Genomic DNA, 21,124 nt, shown 5'->3' with positions numbered 1-21,124 from the left:
TTGCCCTATAATTTATACCCAGATTTATTTTGAGCGAGTCAATTAAAAGTGTTTTGTCTAGCTCAAAAGAAGCTTGTGCTCTGCTATACATCAGAAATAAAAAAAACATTCCTCTAAAGTTAAACTGCACTAAGTGGTGGCCTGTATATAGTAAAGATCCTGTATCTATTTTTGTCATAATTTTTTCCTCTCTATTCCCCTTTTCAATATATTATAAATGTATTATATTTGATACAGTGCAGTAACCTTAACATGTTATGTGCTTTTACATTCTATATTGCAAAACTAACAGACATGAGACAAAATGAAACCTGTAGTCAAATGACTGCTTAGTTTAAAGTACCCTCATAAAAAAATTGGTTTATGATTCAGACACAACAAACCGTTCCTTTCTTTTCTACCTAGCATCACTCCTCTCTGAGCAGTCAATGTTAGGTGACTTGCCTTAATAGGCACTAAAAGAAATCATGATGATGGGTACTGAATGGATGGACTGACAGAACTAGAACTAGAAAACACCTGGTTTATGCAGAGACTATCATCTCTAAGGACCGTAAGGATGAAATCCTGGTCCCACTGAAGTCAATGGTAAAATTGCCATTATTAGCTTGAGTGGGCCCAGAATTTCATCCAAATTGCCACATGATGTGTCACAATGCTCACTTTTATCTAGCAACTTCCCACACAAGAAACACCCACTAACTGATTCAGGCTCAGCAATGCCTTTGTCTCACCATGACTGGCGCCTAGCCAAAGTTGCTTCCTGATCAAAGCGTGATCATGGCCATCTAGCTGTCCTTCGCCTGGGAACACTTGTTCTTTTCCCGATGACTGCACTCCCACCTACACAGACACACCTGCCCAGGTTTAGAAAAATTACTTGCAATCACATCACCCGTTAACTTCCTGAGGGGACCTTAAATCACTGGCTTCAGCAGCTAAAATTGGATTATGTAAAACAGCACCTCACTTTGCTCAGATAGAGTCACACACAAGGGCTACTTGTAAAATCTCTAATCACAAAATGCTCTTGATTCCTTAATTGTGGTACATATGTCTTCAGACAAATACTTCCCCTCAACTCATATTTGAAACTTATCTCATGCACCCTGCTTAGCAGAGTTCCTCTGATGATTGTCCATTATCCTGGTATTTTATAAAAGCTTTATTAAGTTAAGAGGATTAAAACAGACACTACAAAAAATGTGGAGTACTATAAATTTCCAGCTCTGTTTTATTATCTTGCTAATACAAAAATGCAGTTCCAGCATAGGGCCAGTTGCTTGAAATCCTGGTCTGCTGGATAAGATAGCTCCATCTGAAGAGGGGTGTGATTCTTGTTCAGTGGCGCAAACATAAATTATGCAGGTTAAATACACAATGAAACTTTTTTTTCAGATTTAGACTTAAGAGAAATGATAAGAGAGTGAAGAAGAGAGAGACAAATGTGCTGGCGACATTTTAATAAATGGCTCCCTCAAAAACATTCTGCCTCACTCGGCAGTGCTGTCTGTGTCAAATACTCTTCCCACACAATAAAATATGTATCAGTTCCCACACAAAAATTCAATCAGATCCATACTTTTTCCCCTCCTAGATCCATCTATCCTCTATTTGACATTGGTGAGGCCTCATCTGGAGTACTGTGTCCAGTTTTGGGCCCCACACTACAAGAAGGATGTGGATAAATTGGAGAGAGTCCAGCGAAGGGCAACAAAAATGATTAGGGGTCTGGAACACATGACTTATGAGGAGAGGCTGCAGGAACTGGGATTGTTTAGTCTGCAGAAGAGAAGAATGAGGGGGGATTTGATAGCTGCTTTCAACTACCTGAGAGGTGGTTCCAGAGAGGATGGTTCTAGACTATTCTCAGTGGTAGAAGAGGACAGGACAAGGAGTAATGGTCTCAAGTTGCAGTGGGGGATGTTTAGGTTGGATATTAGGAAAAACTTTTTCACTAGGAGTGTGGTGAAACACTGGAATGCGTTACCTAGGGAGGTGGTAGAATCTCCTTCCTTAGAAGTTTTTAAGGTCAGGCTTGACAAAGCCCTGGCTGGGATGATTTAATTGGGGATTGGTCCTGCTTTGAGCAGGGGCTTGGACTAGATGACCTCCTGAGGTCCCTTCCAACTCTGATATTCTATGATTCTATAATTCCTTCTGTGCCAGTCCAGCACATTCATAACTTGTAGAGAAGAGGCACTCTTTAGAACATCTCTCTAAATGTTTAAATATCTTTGCCTATAATTTGTAAAGGGCATTCACAAATGATATGCTAAGCTTTCCCTGCTATCTTGCCACTTTATATAGTCTCTTGTTCAAACTTCTGTTTAATTTTTCACAGGATATTTCCAATAAAAACGTGTTCTATGTTGCCCGAGTGGATAGGATATAAAAAAAGAGAGAGAACAGAATTTCACTTAGTTAAGAGCACTTTTTAAATCTTTGCTTTCAAACCATATTTTTATTGTTGCCCTATTAGCAAGTGCATTATGTATTCCCCCAAAAAATATTTAAAAATCTCCTTGGGGGGGGGGTAGGATATACTTATTTTAACATAATTTTCAAAGAAACTGGCACTGCATAACTGTTCGTTTTACTAAGACTAAGTGAGACCAGAAGATATTTTGTAACAACAATTACTATAAATCCACTTTTTATTGTGAAGGTCTTCTACATCATTAAGAATATCTGTATTAAACTGGTTTCAGAGTAGCAGCCCTGTTAGTCTGTGTCCACAAAAAGAAAAGGAGTAGTTGTGGCACCTTAGAGACTAACAAATTTATTTGAGCATAAGCTTTTGTGAGCTGCAGCTCACTTCATTGGATGCATTCAATGGAAAATACAGTGGGGAGATTTATATACACAGAGAACATGAAACAATGGGTGTTACCATACACACTGTAGCGAGAGTGATCACTTAAGGTGAGCTATTACCAGAAGGAGCAGAGAGGACTTTTGTAGTGATAATCAAGGTGGGCCATTTCCAGCAGTTGACAAGAACATCTGGTGAACAGCGGAGGGGGGTTGATGTGCTTAGGCCCTATGATGGTGTCCCCTGAATAGAGTAAGTAGAGTAGGGGCTTTAGGTGATGAGAGCTGAGGAAGCTTTGTTCTAAGTCAGCCATAAAAATGTTGGCATACTGTGGGGCCATGCGGGTACCCATAGCTGTGCCGCTGATTTGAAGGTATACATTGCGCTACATTGATGACATCTTCATCATCTGGACCCATGGAAAAGAAGCCCTTGAGGAATTCCACCATGATTTCCACAATTTCCATCCCACCATCAACCTCAGCCTGGACCAGTCCACACAAGAGATCACTTCCTGGACACTACGGTGCAAATAAGTGATGGTCACATAAACACCACCCTATACCAGAAACCTACTGACCGCTATACGTAACTACATGCCTCCAGCTTTCATCCAGACCACACCACACGATCCATGTCTACAGCCAAGCTCTACGATACCACCGCATTTGCTCCAACCCCTCAGACAGGGACAAACACCTACAAGATCTCTATCAAACATTCTTACAACTACAATACCCACCTGCTGAAGTGAAGAAACAGATTGACAGAGCCAGAAGAGTACCCAGAAGTTACCTACTACAGGACAGGCCCAACAAAGAAAATAACAGAACGCCACTAGCCATCACCTTCAGCCCCCAACTAAAACCTCTCCAACGCATCATCAAGGATCTACAACCTATCCTGAAGGACGACCCATCACTCTCACAGATCTTGGGAGACAGCCTTGCAACAAAGCCCGTTGCCAACTGTGTCCACATATCTATTCAGGGGACACCATCATAGGGCCTAATCACATCAGCCACACTATCAGAGGCTCATTCACCTGCACATCTACCTATGTGATATATGCCATTATGTGCCAGCAGTGCCCTCTGCCATGTACATTGGCCAAACTGGACAGTGTCTATGCAAAAGAATAAATGGACACAAATCAGACGTCAAGAATTGTAACATTCAAAAACCAGTCGGAGAACACTTCAATCTCTTTGGTCACTCGATTACAGACCTAAAAGTGGCAATTCTTCAACAAAAAAACTTCAAAAACAGACTCCAAGGAGAGACTGCTGAATTGGATTTAATTTGGAAACTGGATACAATTAACTTAGGCTTGAATAAAGACTGGGAGTGGATGGGTCATTACACAAAGTAAAACTATTTCCCTCCCCCCCCCCCCCCCCGCTGTTCCTCAGACGTTCTTGTCAACTGCTGGAAATGGCCCACCTTGGTTATCACTACAAAAAGGTTTTTCCCCATCCCCATTCTCCTGCTGGTAATAGCTCACCTTACCTTATCACTCTTGTTACAGTGTGTATGGTAACACCCATTGTTTGTACAGATGTGTAGTCACTATCAACGTTTAAAAAGTCACAGTATGGGCCTTGTGCTGGACACACTGTCGGGCTTTCAAAAGCAACTTCTCAGAGTCTCAGCAGTGCCTTGTACAAGCCCATCCGTCTTGACAACAAACTCCAGCTTTGCCCAAAATTAATTTTCTGAGATCAAGGTTGATGTGGGGATAAAAAATTGTCTGGCTATCACATTGAAAAACAATGCAGGCAATTAATAAAAATAGAAGCTATTGTATGGATGCGACATGAGGTTTATGATGGCAATTGGGATTAATCATCTTTTGATTTAAACTGTAGCTGAAGAAGAAAACACTGGAAGTGACTGTCTGGGATTATGATAGATTCTCCTCCAATGACTTTCTGGGTGAAGTGAGTATCTAATTTCCTCTCTTCCTGCAAACTCCCTCCCCACCTCTTGGGAGACACTTGATTAAATGCACATTGATAATAAGAGATTGTTTGTTTGGTGGTTGTGGGACTCATAGAAACATTTTTCTTTAGGCTTAGCTGCTAGGCCATAACTATACTACTGCCTGACTTCATAAGAAATGTGTGAGATTTCCTTCATTCACCCACAAAGGGCACCAAACTTTTCTGTCTCTTGTTATATCGTAGTAGGGCTAATTTTGTGCATTTAGGATTAAGTGATTCTGCTGAATAGTTGCACTAATTTAGCTCAGTGTTTCAAAAGTAACTTGACGAGGGATTTCAGCTCTGACAAATAGAGTCTGTCTTTGTCTCAGGACTGACGAGTTTTCTATAGTGTGGGGAGAAGAGCGGCCGTGCCAATGAGAAAAGGACCAAATTCTGCCTGGAGGCCAGGGTTTTGCAAGGCACTTAAGCACACGCAATTGCAAAGAAGTCAGTTGCATGACGCAGCTGTAACTGAAAGCACAGTCTTGCATAGTTTATTCCTAATGTCTCAATAACACTGCTCCAGGTCAGCAATGATGAAAAGCTTGGATACAACCTGCTTTCCCTTTTTGTTTTAAAGCATATGTAATATGAATTACCAGCAATAACCATGTCAAATCAGTAATTAAAATTGTTATTACCACAGAGGATAACAATTAGAAACAATTACCCAGAAAAATCAATTACTAAAATTACCATTTGGATCAAGTGATACTAATGTGAAAAAAATTGCTTACCCTCCATTTAAGGTGTATTATACAGCATATGCAATGAAATGTTATTCAGTTTAGCACCAGATATGCTTTATTGTGACCATAGTACCAGGCAAGTTATGTCAGCACTTATATAATCTCTAGAACAAATGTAAGGATGAGTTTAAAAAGCAATTACATGATTACTTACATCCTACCTACCACATCACATTGTTGCTGTCTTCAGCATACTTATCATACCCCAAAATGCATGACTTTAGCGAGTATCTACATCATTATTATTTATGACCTGTAGATTAAATTGGTGTTTTAATGACTGCTTCTCTGGCATGATTAAAACTTTTGACTTGAAATATGAGCACCATCTGCAAGTATTTAATCTAATTTATAACTTCATTTTTATTTAAATGTGAATGCAGTTCCTCGTTGGGAAAGTGAGAGAGTGAGAGAGAGCGCAAACAAGTATATTTCAGGCCCATTATTTAGGGGCTGTCAAGGATTAAATCAGAAGGAAACCTAACAAGTGACAGTGGATGTGGGGTGCATCCAAAAATATAACTTGTCAATGACTGTTGTCTCTAAGGGCACCACTGATGAAGCAACTAAAAGCCCCCCAAAGAAACCAAGCCAGAGCTTGGGTCTTGCCCAGCATATGAGAGCTAAAGACAAATGTCTTTTCTGCCCCCCTGGAAAGAGACAGACTTGAGGAGACTTCCCAGGTAGAGCTGAGGAGTCTTTCATAAATTCATTGGACTGCTGAATCAGTCTGTATTTTTTTTTCTAATCAGATGACAAAGGCTTGGTTCCTAAAGTATTTGCACCCTTTCCTTCTGCCAGCACTAGAGAAGATTCCCTTACTATTACATGTATGAGTTTATTGGGAGCCTGCAAGGGTTACAACCTGTAGGGGCTTCTGTTTTAATTATCTACAGCTTCTGCCTGTTGTCCAGCTGGCTTGCTGCTAAGTATCCAAGCATTTGGTCTACAGGACAGTCACACAGTGACCTCATCCTGGGGTCAGGTACCAAGAGCTGTTCCACACAGAATATTGGTCTGTATGTAGATCAGTCTAATTCTAACATTCTTGTGCTTTGGTGCTCCTACCATTTCCAAAGGACAACTTGCCAAGAACTCAGCATCAGGAAATATTTTCTGCCATTATTCAGCCTAATTTCCATGACACTACTCTTTGCTAAATTCCTTTTTAAACACCCTAAACTATTCATCTCTACTTACTGCTCCATCTATGAGTGGTCTCTTTGCCTTTGCCTCACCCTGACCAGCCTCTTTGGTGAGTCTGTGGTAGCCTGCTTATGGGACAGCTATCAATGACAACTCTCCAAGCTGTATCCCTTGGAGAGAGTTCCTCCAGTCCTTAGTTAACCTTTGGTAGCTTCAGACAGTGGGCCTGATGTATACCTGTCTGCTATTTAGGCTGGGAACTGTTCTCCTTTAGCCCTGGTCTACACTGGGAGGGATCGATCTAAGTTACGCAACTTCAGCTACGTGAATAATGTAGCTGAAGTTGACATTCTTAGATCTACTCACCACGGTGTCTTCGCTGCGGTGAGTCGACTGCTGCCACTCCCTCGTCGACTCTGCCTGCGCCTCTCACGGCGGTGGAGTACAAGAGTCGATGGGAGAGCACGTGGGGATCAATTTATCATGCCTAGACTAGACATGATAGATCGACCACCACTGGATCGATGGCTGCTCACCAATCTGGTGGGTAGTGTAGACGTACCCTTAGTCTCCGCAATAATTAGAGGCCTTCTCCGGAGCACTGGAGAAGTTCTAGAAAAGTGGAAGAGAGCGAATGTGCCAATTTTTAAAAAGGGTAAATAGGATGACCGCAGATCATTATAGGCCTGTCAGCCTGACATTGATCCTGGGAAAGATAGTGGAGCAGCTTATAAGAGACTCAATTAATAGTGAATTAAAAGAGGGTAATGTGATTAATGCCAATCACCATGGGTTTTATGGAAACTAGATCTGTCAAACTAACTTGGTATCTCTTTTTTTTGGTAATATACTTAGGCTTCTATAAAGCCTTTGACTTGATACCACACAACATTTTGATTAAGAAACTAGAATGATAGAAAATTAACATGGCACATAATAAATAAATGAAAAACTGGCTGACTGATAGGTCTCAAAATGTAACTGTAAATGGGGGATCATAATTGAGCTGGCGTGTTTCCAGTGGGATCCTGCAGGGATCTGTTCTTTGCCCTATTCTATTTAATATTTTTATCAGTGACATGAAAAAAAAACATGAAATTCTATAAGTACCTACATGGGGAACAAATGTTCTCCATCACTGACAATTTTTAAATCAAGCTTGAATGTTTTTCAAATGTAATGCTCTAGAAATTATCTGGAGGGAGTTCTAGGGCCTGTGCTGCACAGAAAGTCAGACTAAATGATCACAGTGGTCCCTTCTGGCCTTAGAATCTCTGAATCCTTAAGTAGCTGCTCCTTTAAGATGCTTCTAGACTACAATATGGCCCAAAGTTTTACCCCCACAGCCTCTTTTCTGTTCCAAATATATAAGGTGTTTGTTTGTTTGTTTGTTTGTTTGTTTATGGTGGAGCACTCAGCTGTTCTTTCATGCCTTAAAGAGTGGGTCTAGAGGATTGTTCATCCCCTCGGCAACTCTTGCTTTGGTCACTGGAAGTTGTCTTCAACTTATTCTGTGCTCCCTGCTCCCCTTTATGAACTCAATCTCTCCCCAAAGAGCTCTGCTTCCTAAGGTCAGAAGATGTTTGTAATCAATTGCCTATTCTACCTCCTTTGCACTGACTGAGTCCTAAAGAGAACCTCCCCTTTCTGGACAGATCTTTCGAAAGGCATCCAAGACTCCTGCCAGCAGCACTAGTTGCCCAGAGCAGTGGGTCTCAGCAAAGTAAAGTCAGAGGAGCACAGGCTACATCATTTAAAGGTCTGCACAGTTGTTCCTCTCATGGCAATGCTCTCAAGGCATTGTCTTCCCCTCCCCAATGCAGCTCTGATTCCTAAAAGGCATTATTGAGTACAGTATTTTTAAGCAATAGAAAATAATTGTTCCCTTAATATTTAAAGTTATAGCTATCTCTTTCCTTTGTGGGGTAAAAAATAATAGATATTAACATTTGAATATAATCACTAAGCACATATAAATACTTAAAGAACCTTTCACCATCATTCTTACATTATATAAGATCTCTTTAGTAACAAATATTCATTAACATCTCATCTTCCCCTTATAGGTTTTACATTGGTATGATTCTATTAATTTTTGTGAGGTACTTTTGACTTACACCAGCATCATTGAGATTAGATTCAGTCCACTTTGTGTCTCATGTTATATCTTAATCAGATATATCATATGTCATTGTGCAGATATTGATTGAGCTATCCAGCACCTCTCAGCTTGACAACACCCCAAGGTGGTATCCTCTGAAGGAGCAGACTGAAAGTATTGACCATGGAAAATCTCATTCTGGGCAGAGCAGCCAGCAATCACCAAAGCCATCTGTCATCAAGAGCAGAAGTCATGGAATCTTCCCTGACCCATCCAAGGGTAAAAGCTATGAAAAATTTCCCTAACAAGTCATCAGAAATCTATGATGTAACAGAACCTTTTGTGATTTTCAGGGTCCCATGGAAAAACAGAGTGACTCGCATATATTTTCTACATACTTTTATTAAAAGCTAAATCCAGCCTCACAGTGATTTCAGTAGAGTTAAACTGCTTACACCAAAGCTGAATTTGGCCTTTTCAGTACCACTTTATTAAGAAATTGCGTCTTTCAAACAGGTTTCAGAGTAACAGCCATGTTAGTCTGTATTCGCAAAAAGAAAAGGAGTACTTGTGGCACCTTAGAGACTAACCAATTTATTTGAGCATGAGCTTTCGTGAGCAACAGCTCACTTCATCGGATGCATGCCGTGGAAACTGCAGCAGACTTTATATACACAGAAAATATGAAAAAATACCTCCTCCCACCCCACTGTCCTGCTGGTAATAGCTTATCTAAAGTGATTATCAGGTGGGCCATTTCCAGCACAAATCCAGGTTTTCTCACCCTCCACCCCCCCACACAAATTCACTCTCCTGCTGGTGATAGCCCATCCAAAGTGACAACTCTTTACACAATGTGCATGATAATAAAGTTGGGCCATTTTCTGCACAAATCTAGGTTCTCTCACCCCCTCACCCCCCTCCCAAAAACCACACACACAAACTCACTCTCCTGCTGGTAATAGCTCATCCAAAGTGACCATTCTCCCTACAATGTGCATAATTAAGGTGGGCCATTTCCAGCACAAATCCAGGTTTTCTCACATCCCTCCCCACCCCCATACACACACAAACTCACTCTCCTGCTGGTAATAGCTCATCCAAACTGACCACTCTCTAAGTTTAAATCCAAGTTAAACCAGAACATTGGGGGGGGGGTAGGAAAAAACAAGAGGAAATAGGCTACCTTGCATAATGACTTAGCCACTCCCAGTCTCTATTTAAGCCTAAATTAATAGTATCCAATTTGCAAATGAATTCCAATTCAGCAGTTTCTCGCTGGAGTCTGGATTTGAAGTTTTTTTGTTTTAAGATAGCGACCTTCATGTCTGTGATTGCGTGACCAGAGAGATTGAAGTGTTCTCCGACTGGTTTATGAATGTTATAATTCTTGACATCTGATTTGTGTCCATTTATTCTTTTACGTAGAGACTGTCCAGTTTGACCAATGTACATGGCAGAGGGGCATTGCTGGCACATGATGGCATATATCACATTGGTGGATGTGCAGGTATACGAGCCTCTGATAGTGTGGCTGATGTTATTAGGCCCTGTGATGGTGTCCCCTGAATAGATATGTGGGCACAATTGGCAACGGGCTTTGTTGCAAGGATAAGTTCCTGGGTTAGTGGTTCTGCTGTGTGGTATGTGGTTGTTGGTGAGTATTTGCTTCAGGTTGCGGGGCTGTCTGTAGGCAAGGACTGGCCTGTCTCCCAAGATTTGTGAGAGTGTTGGGTCATCCTTTAGGATAGGTTGTAGATCCTTAATAATGCGTTGGAGGGGTTTTAGTTGGGGGCTGAAGGTGACGGCTAGTGGCGTTCTGTTATTTTCTTTGTTAGGCCTGTCCTGTAGTAGGTAACTTCTGGGAACTCTTCTGGCTCTATCAATCTGTTTCTTTACTTCTGCAGGTGGGTATTGTAGTTGTAAGAAAGCTTGACAGAGATCTTGTAGGTGTTTGTCTCTGTCTGAGGGGTTGGAGCAGATGCGGTTGTATCGCAGAGCTTGGCTGTAGACGATGGATCGTGTGGTGTGGTCAGGGTGAAAGCTGGAGGCATGCAGGTAGGAATAGTGGTCAGTAGGTTTCCGGTATAGGGTGGTGTTTATGTGACCATTGTTTATTAGCACTGTAGTGTCCAGGAAGTGGATCTCTTGTGTGGACTGGACCAGGCTGAGATCAGCGGCACTGCTATGCGTACCCGCATGGCCCCACAGTATGCCAACATTTTTATGGCTGATTTAGAACAACGCTTCCTCAGCTCTCGTCCCCTAAAGCCCCTACTCTACTTGCGCTATATTGATGACATCTTCATCATCTGGACCCATGGAAAAGAAGCCCTTGAGGAATTCCACCATGATTTCAACAATTTCCATCCCACCACCAACCTCAGCCTGGTCCAGTCCACACAAGAGATCACACAAGAGATCCACACAAGAGAGAGGGGGGTGAGGGGGTGAGAGAACCTGGATTTGTGCAGGAAATGGCCCAACTTTATTATCATGCACATTGTGTAAAGAGTTGTCACTTTGGATGGGCTATCACCAGCAGGAGAGTGAATTTGTGTGGGGGGGTGGAGGGTGAGAAAACCTGGATTTGTGCTGGAAATGGCCCACCTGATAATCACTTTAGATAAGCTATTACCAGCAGGACAGTGGGGTGGGAGGAGGTATTTTTTCATATTTTCTGTGTATATAAAGTCTGCTGCAGTTTCCACGGCATGCATCCGACGAAGTGAGCTGTAGCTCACGAAAGCTCATGCTCAAATAAATTGGTTAGTCTCTAAGGTGCCACAAGTACTCCTCGTCTTTCAAACAGTATATTATAAAGTGAGATCCTATGTGTTCTGCATAGGTATTAGAGATCTTATGGTACTTTTCATTTGCCTATGTCTTTGGCCAAAATTCAAAACATATACTGCTTTGGATTAGGCTTTATTTTTCATTTCATTTTGTATTTTATGGCACTGTGTTTTGAGCATGTGTGCTAATATTTAAACTGTTGTCGTCTGACATTGTCAAACTGACATGTTTGTAAAGAATCATAATGAGTGTAAGTTCATTTCACCTTCATTATGGGCCTGAGTAGAATCTGGCTTACACTGGTGTAAATCGGGAGTAACTCCATTGAAATCAGTAGAGGTAGTGGAATTCAGTGGAGTTACACTACTGTGAGTGAGTGAAGAATCAGGCTCAATGTCTCCAAAACCGACCGTCAATGTGTATAATTCTTCAGAATATTTTTTTCAAACTAAATATAGCAGCTTCCCAATATCTCAGCTGGCAAACATTGTGTATCTGCAACACATGTAGTACCAGAGCAATGTCCATCTGATAAACCAGTACAAATGGAGGCCAGATGACAGCAGCGAACTAAGAGGATAGTGTTCTGGTAATAACACACGGTCTGTCTTATTTCTTTTTGGTGTAAGTTTGCTTTGATGACAATTCTGTAAAGCACCGTGTACTTGCAACGACAATATCCTCTCTTGTCTAAATCAGAGATGGCTGTGGATATAATTATATAAGGGCTAGATTGTGACTTGAACTGCACACCACTACAGGGAGATCCTAAACTTGCTCGGCCTACCTTGGACTTGAGTCTGGACACTCAGGGGTAAATGGTGCTGCTTGCCTGCTTCCTTCTTGTAGCACAGGTGGGTAAGGAAGAACTGGAAATGTGATAAGCTTTGGCTCCACCCACCAGCTCACCAGCGAGCAAAGCTGGGTCAGCATGGGAGGTGTCCAAATTTGCTGCTTGTATAGGTCAGCAGCAAACTATACCTTGGACCACAGAGCAACAGGAAAGCAGGGAGGGAATTGTGCCTCAGTGCATGCTAGGGCTACTGCTGGAGTGATGCACTTCAGAACTGTGCCTGGAAACACAATTTTGTGAGAGAGAGAGATTATTTATTTAATAGAAGTAACACTCCCATTTATCCTTTTCCCCATCAGACATGCAGATGCCCACCATTGAGAAATCTCACAGCAGTCCAGGGAGCTCTAAATCTTCTTCAGAAGGACATCTGCGCTCTCATGGACCATCTCGCAGCCAAAGCAAAACCAGCGTCACTCAAACCCACCTTGAAGACGCTGGGGCAGCCATCGCTGCTGCTGAAGCAGCTGTCCAACAGCTTCGCCTTCAACCAAGTAAAAGACGCAAATAAATTCCTCAGCATGGCAGCTTAATGTTCATCTGTTGCCTTTTTCCCCTGCTGTCCTTCCCGGTTTGCTTTTTGTTTGTTTCCGTTCTTGGAACACTCTGCTCACTCTGTTCAATGTATTTCTTTGTGTGTGTGTGTGTGTGTGTGTGTGTGTGAACACATATACGTACAATATACTCCTCCTGTTTAGAAGTCTTTTTTTTTTAAATTTATATAGATTGCAGTAAAACTGGCTGTTTCACCATCACTCCCTCCATTCGTGGCCCATGACATTCCAGAGCTGTGCATGACTCATGGAATCTTCCACTGTGTGTTGTTGTTTTGGTGTTGCTAAATATCTCAACCACAGAAATAATCAAACCCTCAGATAGGTGGCTTCCAGCTTTCAAAGAATCACATCCAATATGCATTGAGAGCACATTAACAGCATGATATTAACATCAGAAAACAATCAGTGCATCTACACTGGAGGACAATGGTGGGGAGGATTTCAGGTTGAAAAAACAGTTGTTACTTAACAACGTGACTCAATTTCCTATATTTGAAGCATGGCTGCTTATAAGTCTCTAACATTCCACTCTTTTGAAAGGCTTATTAAAGGCAACCTGCTCCGTACAACGTTTCAGATAAATTCGTATTCGTGAACAGTGGGACGACAATAAATACACCAGACTATTAACAAGGAACTTAGGTACTGAATAGAATTAATAATCTTATCATTCCACTCTCCTTGGGCTTTTCTAAGCCAATTGCTGTAGTAGTGGATTCAATTTCATTAGCTGCTTTATGCACAGATTGATTTAGGGCTAGAACAGGATTTATCTGGTAGCTGGAAATAGATTCACAAATGACAAACCTTCCATTCAGAATTCTAGGACTACAGAGTACAGTTCAGACCTGCACGTTATTACTGGTTGAGGATTTAGTTTCTGCAAATTAAAACCTTCCAACTGTGGACTCCCGGTGTTTGTCTTCAGAGTTTGTTGGTGTGCCATAAACTCATTGTGGTATAAAACACAAAGGGGGGAAAAACTATTTTCTTTGTCCCACCATTATTAATAAAGAAACAGCCAGTTTTAACACCCTTTAATGCTGTGCATGTGGTGTCTCTTTGGTGTTTGAAAACCCTACTTATTTAAGTACAGAACAAAACACTTCTGTCTGCATGAATAACATTTAAGCTGGTTCCATCTGAGGATACATACTCTGGGTTTCCATTTCACCCACACTGCCACAGCAGCACATAAAAGCGGTCAGTCTAATCATGCCAGGAAGCAGCACAGACACAGCATAGCAGGAGTCCTCCCAATTCAAAGAACTCAGTCTGACAATCTGCCTCCACCAGCCAATGACAACAAAGACCAAAGCCAACTAGCCCTCAGAAAAGTGATGTCTGATGGACCAGTCAAGCCCGAAGGAGGTGAGCAGAAAGACATGGCCAAGAAACCAACCGAAGCCAAAATCCTTCTTGCCATGTCTACTGATTCATTGCAGAGTTTAATTATTTATTTACCCTCTGTAAACTGCTGTAAATGTCAAAGCAAATTAAGATCTTTACTTGATCTTACCATAATTGTGTAAGTTCCTAACAAAACAATGTGCTAAATAACATGATAGAACCGTGATTTGTGCACTTCCATGCCACTGGGGGACCTGCTCTTCTGTTGAAAAATGGATTAACTGTGTTCACACTGCCTAATACAATGCATGCCTTTAACCAGGTCTGCTTAAGCATGCTTTAACAATTCTTGTGTTATGATAAAATACTAATTGCACACTTCTGCTGCTGGAATTCCAGCTAGGACACAGAGCCATTCTCCTCCCCCGACCCCATGTTGTTGTAAGTGCCAATGCATTACTTCAAATGCAGAGTTTTGCAAATACCAGTGGAAAGGAAAGGAATAAAGGAATAGTATCCTAGCAATATCTAAAGTAGAAATATGTTCCTCTCTGTTGTGGGCAATTGTGCTACCAAACCTACATGTTAGGTGTGCCATCATCCACCTATCTACCACTGCTTCCTAACCAGAACTTCATCTGATGCAAATCAGCTAAATCCATTGTCTTTTGGAGCACTTCTCTGGTTTACATCTGCTGTGGAATTGGTCCAGATTATACTGCTTGAGTCTTAAACTATGTGGTGTCTGAGCGAAAGTAGATGGGTAGGACAGCTTTATTATTTTACCCCAGTGCAAAAGATAACAAAACCAAAAACTCTTATTTTGTTTCTAGTCCCCCATTTATTACCCTTCTGTTTTTATCTCAAATTTTCCATGGCTCCCTAGAATGGAAAGAGACTATTGAACAATTATTATTATTAATACTAATAGCAAGCAAAACCCAAAACATATGAAGGTTCGTCAACCAAATGGAATGTTTATATGGGGCATAAGAACATATTTAGTAGCACTATCCAGAGAATGGAGATTCCATTTTGTGGAGGCTTTTGGGATTTAGAAATTTATTTTCATTCCAATTTGGAATAAAACCTGAAAATTTCAAAATTCTCTGCAAAGGAAAAGTCCCAAAAACATTTTGTTTGGGGTTGTTTGGACTTTTTAAATTTTTATATTATATTATATATTCTACTGAAAGAAATTGAAATGAAAAGGCATTTTAATATGAAAAATCAAAACCTTTTGTTTCTAAAATGTTGAGACAAGATGCTTTAAGCATCAGCTCAACTTTTTCCCGTCTAAAACACAATTTTGGCAAAATCAACATAATTTTATTAAGTCTTTTGGTTTTTGATGGAACTACAATTTCTCATGGAAAATGGTCCCATTGAAGATTTTCTGAACAGCTTCAATATTTAGCCAACCTTCCTTGATTGGGAAATCTCATCAGAATATATTCTCTCTTGATAGGTCTAGCACTTCCTAAGAGATGTGTGAACTGAGCTAGGATGCAGGAACTCATGAGTTCTAACTGTTTTTTTATTCAGAATTAGCATTAACTGTATAATTTATTCAACAAATTTTTGCATCATTGTCGTGTTCTCCAGATCATTCCCTGTCCTCAAATTTGTTTGATCAAAATTATTTGCCAGTCACTCTTCTGCAACTCATTCATGGCAGATAATTTTGAATATTTGATCTTCAAGCTGTTTTGATTGACCTTTTACCAAGCTCTGGAATGTGAATGACTTATATAGCAAAAATAAAATGAAGTTATAGAGATATGCACAAAATAAATTACTCTGTTGACTTGATATAAATAGCCTTTTCAAAGTATAGAATATGTTTTTCTTGGTCCAAAGAGCAACCCATGCACTTTCAGTCTCAATGACTTTTACTTTAGATTAACGGAAACAACAAAGTAAGGAAGAACAACAGCAAAGTCTGCATGACACGATGGAAGAACACAGTATGAGCTTTACATGTGAGATGCCGTATCAGTTCTGCCACACAAAAATGGCAGCAGCTCATACAGACAGCAGACTCCTATGAAGTTAGAAGTACAGAACCCAGAAAATAAACTCATAGCGGTTACCTAACTTCATAGGTGATACAAGATAGTTGGTCACTTCTCAGTTCACATGCTGTTGTACAGGGAGCTCAAGCAGAACAGTGGCCTCTCTGCATGTAGCTCACTTCTTTACACAACAATTCTGCTGCCAATGGTTTTGGGCAACTGCAGAGAAGGTGATTGGCTTTGCCCTGAAATGCAACAGGCTTCATCTTGATTCTGTCATTGCATAAAAATGTTGCACAGTTAGCTGACTGATCGGTGTTAAAGACGCAGAGGAGGACGTTTTGTAGGCTCAGGAAGACTCTTTTATATCTTTCAAAGGTGCCTGCATTGAAAGTAAAAGTTGCAGAAGCTGAGTAGAGGATTCAAGCTATAAACTTCATAATAGCCAGCTGCGTATTGTCTATGTGCTTCCAAGGAGACACTACTGTGTATCCCATGAGAGAATGGTACATTAGTGTACTTGTTCTTATGAGAGAATGGCATACTAGTGGAGTTTAGTGTCAAAAGGGCAATATGGACATGAAGTGAGATAAGACTGGTTTTAATTGAGTTTGCCTTCTTGCTTATGCTCAATTTCTTTTACCTGACACAAATAAGAAACTGCTGTGGAAAAAAAAAACGTAAGTAGTTTAGGGATATAAAACAAGGTAGAAGTGTTGTGTACTAAGCAGATATATATGCTACTGCATTGTAAACTTGGTTAGATATAAGTTAGTCAGCACAGTGTAATTTTGAGCCATTTACCAGAAGAAATGCAATATTCTGCAGTTCCTCTCAGTAGCTTTTATTTTACTGGCTTTGACTAATTTGGAATGGAAATGCAACTGATTTTCTGGGTACTTCATATTGCTTGGACTGGATAGGATTGTGTAGCAATTTAAATACCAGCTTAAGGGTCCTTCATATACAGAAGCATTGAATGTTTCTAACAGGCAATAACAGGTTTTCATTTCTTGCCATAGTTTGGGATAACTCCTTCACACTTTAAATAATTTACTGCCCAATAAAGCTGCTTTATGCCAAGCTTCTCTGGGCTCCTAATATCAGGGTAAATTAAATAAGCTTTCTTATTGTGACAAACAACTAGTTTTCCAGACTCCTTCTGTCATTGTCAAAACAAGAACAGTTTGTCCCTGTTCTGTGCAGACAGCAATAATCTTAGGCTGTCTTTGGTTCCAGCCTGAGTACTGGCACCTTTTGCTGTTGCTAGTCTTGCTCTTTTTTCTTCCACCATTTTAAAATGACATGTAATTTCAGGAAATTGCTCAGAGTCTTTGTCCAATAACTCCTATTTCAAAAGTCTGTTAGACAGTGGCCTGAGCCCCAGGGAGCATCTGTGCTAGAACTAGATTGTTAAGATTGCTTTGTTGAGTAAAGAAACAACATTGCAGCACTTTTAGTAGGACGCTATCCTGCCACCATTACTCACATTGTGGGAAGTCCCACTAAAATTTCACAAAATTATACATATAAAACATATGGTCAAATCAACACATAATGTAAAAATCAATATAAAAGGGCAGATATGTGGGAGTACTCATGGAGTAAAGTATTATCCAGAGTGAGGAAGGATGGCAGAATGGAACTCTTAGGGCTAAATTATGGTATATCCCACTGATCAGTGTTTGTTGTACCCACCCACCCCCATACTCAGTTCACAAAGAATGTGAGAGTTACAGATACAGAGCTTGTAGTAATTCATGCTTTTTGCTCTGGCAGGCCCTGGTTCTGTCTTTGGTGTTGGCCAAGATTATGTAATTTTGCCACAGCTCTGGGTTGAGGATACTTGGTGATGCATTGCTGCAGAAGGACAACCAGCTGGCATTCTTTCTCCTAAAGCTCTCTGGTTACATTGGAGGAAGTAACACATTCCACCAGCTTGATCACCTGGTTGGCACATTTAGGATGGGAGGCAGAAATGTGGCTCCACTTAATTCCTACCTGCTCTTTCTTTGGTTGCTTGCTGAAGGAGCAAGTTGATAGAACCACCAGGTCCTCCAAAGCTCCAAATCTTGTGATGCACTCCTGATTTGGACACATTGTACTCCTTTTTAAGAGGCTAGGTTTTATTACCGAAATTCTTTGGAATGTGTCTTTACCATTCAGTTGGATTGTCTCTTGTCAAAGGCAATTGGTTGAATCCAAACTTGGTGGAGAGGGGAGGTAAGCAGGACTATGGAATCAATTATTTATGTGCCTGAAGTCTTTTCTATTTCAAATTCTATTTGAAAAGGTACAGAGAAGGGCATCAAAAATTATTAAGGATCTGGAATAGTTTCCATATGAGGAGAGATTAATAAAACTGGGACTATCCAGCTTGGAAAAGAGATGACTAAGGGGGATATAAAATAGGTCTATAAAATCATGAAATGGTGTAGAGAAAGTGAATAAGGAAGTGTTATTCACTCCTTCTAATAACACAAGACCAATGAAGTTAATAGGCAGCAGGTTTAAAACAAATATAATATAATATATATTATAAAGAATTCTTATATATATATATATATATATTCTATATAATATAAAGAATTTGAAAAGGTGCAGAGAAGGGCATCAAAATTATATATATATTAGATGGGGTACCCAGAACAGTAAACAGTATTTAAAGTGTGGGTGTACCACAGATTTATATAGAGGCACTATCATATTTTCTGTCTTATTATCGATCCCTTTCCTAATGATTCCTAATGTTCTGTTAGCTCTTTTGACTGCCACTGCACTTTGAGTGGTTGTTTTCAGAAAACTATCCACAATGACTCAAAAATCTTTCTTGGTAACATCTAATTTAGATCCCATCATTTTATGTACAGTTGGAATTATGTATTCCAATGTGCATTACTTTGCATTTATCAACACTGAATTTCATCTGCCATTTTGCTGTCCAGTCACCCAGTTTTGTTTGATCCCTTTGTAACTCGTCATAGTCCGCTCTGGACTTAATTATCTTGAGTAATGTTGTATTGTTTACAAATTTTCCCACCTCACTATTTATCCAGCTCATTTATGAATATGTTGAACAGCACTGGTCCCAGTACAGACCCCTGCACACCACTATTTACCTCCCTCCATTGTGAAAACTGACCATTTATTCCTACCTTTGTTTTCTGTCTCTTAACCAGTTACCAGTCCATTAGAGGACCTTCCCTCTTATACCATGACAGCTTAAGAGCCTTTCATGAGGGACATTGTCAAAGGCTTTCTAAAAGTCCAAGTACACTCTATCCACTGGATCTCCCTTGTCCAGATGTTTGTTGACCCCCCTCAAAGTATTCTAGCGGATTGGTGAGCCATGATTTCCCATTACAAATTCCATGTTGACTCTTCTCCAACAAATCATGTTCATCTCTTTATCTGATAATTCTGTTCTTTACTATGGTTTCAGCCAATTTACCTGGTACTGAAGTTAGGCTTACCAGCCTGTACTTGCCATTATTGCCTCTGTAGCCTTTTTTAAAAATTGGCATCACATTAGCTATCCTCCAGTCATCTAGTAAATGATTTAACATCTGATTTAAATTATGTTTTACATGCCCCAGAGAGTAGTTCTGTAATTTCATATTTGAGTTTCTTCAGAACTCTTGGATGAATACCATCTGGTCCTGGTGACTTATTACTGTTTAATTTATCAATTTGTACAAAAACCTCCTCTAACTGACACCTCAATCTGGGACAGTTCCTCAGATTGGTCACCTAAAAAGAATGGCTCAGGTGTGGGAACTTCCTTCACATCTTCTACAGTGAAGACCAATGCAAAGAATTCATGTAGCTTCACTACAGTGGCCTTCCTTAAGTGCTCCTTTAGCACCTTGATCGTCCAGTGGCCCCACTGGTTGTTTGGCAGGCTTCATACTTCTGATGTACTTAAAAAAATATTGTTAGTTTTTGAGTTTTTGGCTAGTTACTCTTTCAATTCTTTTTTGGCCTGCCTAATTATACTTTTATACTTGAGATGCCAAAGTTTATGCTTCTTTCTATTTTCCTCAGTAGGATTTAGCTTCCAATTTTTAAAGGATCCCTTTTTGCATCTAATTATTTCTTTTACTTCTTGTTTAGCCATGGTGGTACTTTTTTGGTCCTCTTACTTTTTTTTTTTTTATTTGGGGTATACATTTAATTGGAGCCTCTGCTGTGGTATTTTAAAAATGTTTCCATGCAGCTTGCAGGCATTTCACTTTTGTGACTATATCTTTTAATTTATGTTTAATTAGCTTCCTCATTTTTGTGTAGTTCCCATCTCTGACGTTAAATACTATTGTGGTGACTTCTTTGATATTCCGTCCTCCCACGCCCACACACCCTGAAAATCCTAAATAATTATAGAAGCTGCCCATACTTCTGTCTTTATTCTGCCAAACTGGGCTGAAAAATCTAGCAAGAATGGATTCTCTCATGAGGTTTCTGGTGCTTACTATTTGGGTTGCAACTTGTACAGGCTTTCTGGTGGCATTTTGGCACTTCAGCTTCTGGTCCTGCCAGTCCTGTAAAAAGGAATAACAGTTGGGATGGAGGAAAAGATACTTTCTGCAGTTTAGAACTCAGAAGAAGGTTCTTTTTGAGATAGCTATTATTTTTTCTGAATCAGTTGGCCCCACATTTAATCTCAAGTTCCCCTCTTGAAACAAACTGCTTATCCAGTCTAGATGAATGGCTGGGAAGTCTGGTGGTGCTTAGTAGTTTCCATTTCACTGTTGATTGAT

At 40.3% G+C, this 21,124-nt stretch overlaps 1 protein-coding gene across 3 annotated transcripts in view; it reads left to right on the top strand.

Annotated features, from left to right (window-relative positions):
- The window catches only part of PCLO (piccolo presynaptic cytomatrix protein), a 514,652-nt gene that overhangs the window by 434,124 nt on the left and 59,404 nt on the right, over positions 1-21,124 (top strand). The window contains exons 18-21 of one of the 3 annotated variants that reach the window (XM_073328636.2): positions 4,684-4,755; positions 8,895-9,075; positions 12,745-12,939; positions 14,194-14,373. In XM_073328636.2, coding sequence (XP_073184737.2) covers positions 4,684-4,755; positions 8,895-9,075; positions 12,745-12,939; positions 14,194-14,373 — 628 coding nt within the window. Of the gene's footprint in view, positions 1-4,683; positions 4,756-8,894; positions 9,076-12,744; positions 12,940-14,190; positions 14,374-21,124 lie in introns of all 3 variants that reach the window. The other 2 variants (XM_073328635.2, XM_073328638.2) reach the window with 2 other exon arrangements.

This window comes from Lepidochelys kempii, chromosome 1 (genome assembly GCF_965140285.1).
Source record: "Lepidochelys kempii isolate rLepKem1 chromosome 1, rLepKem1.hap1, whole genome shotgun sequence".
Taxonomy (NCBI): Eukaryota; Metazoa; Chordata; order Testudines; family Cheloniidae; genus Lepidochelys; species Lepidochelys kempii.
Note: the sequence above shows the minus strand (reverse complement) of the source record. Positions and strands in the feature narration are given on the sequence as shown.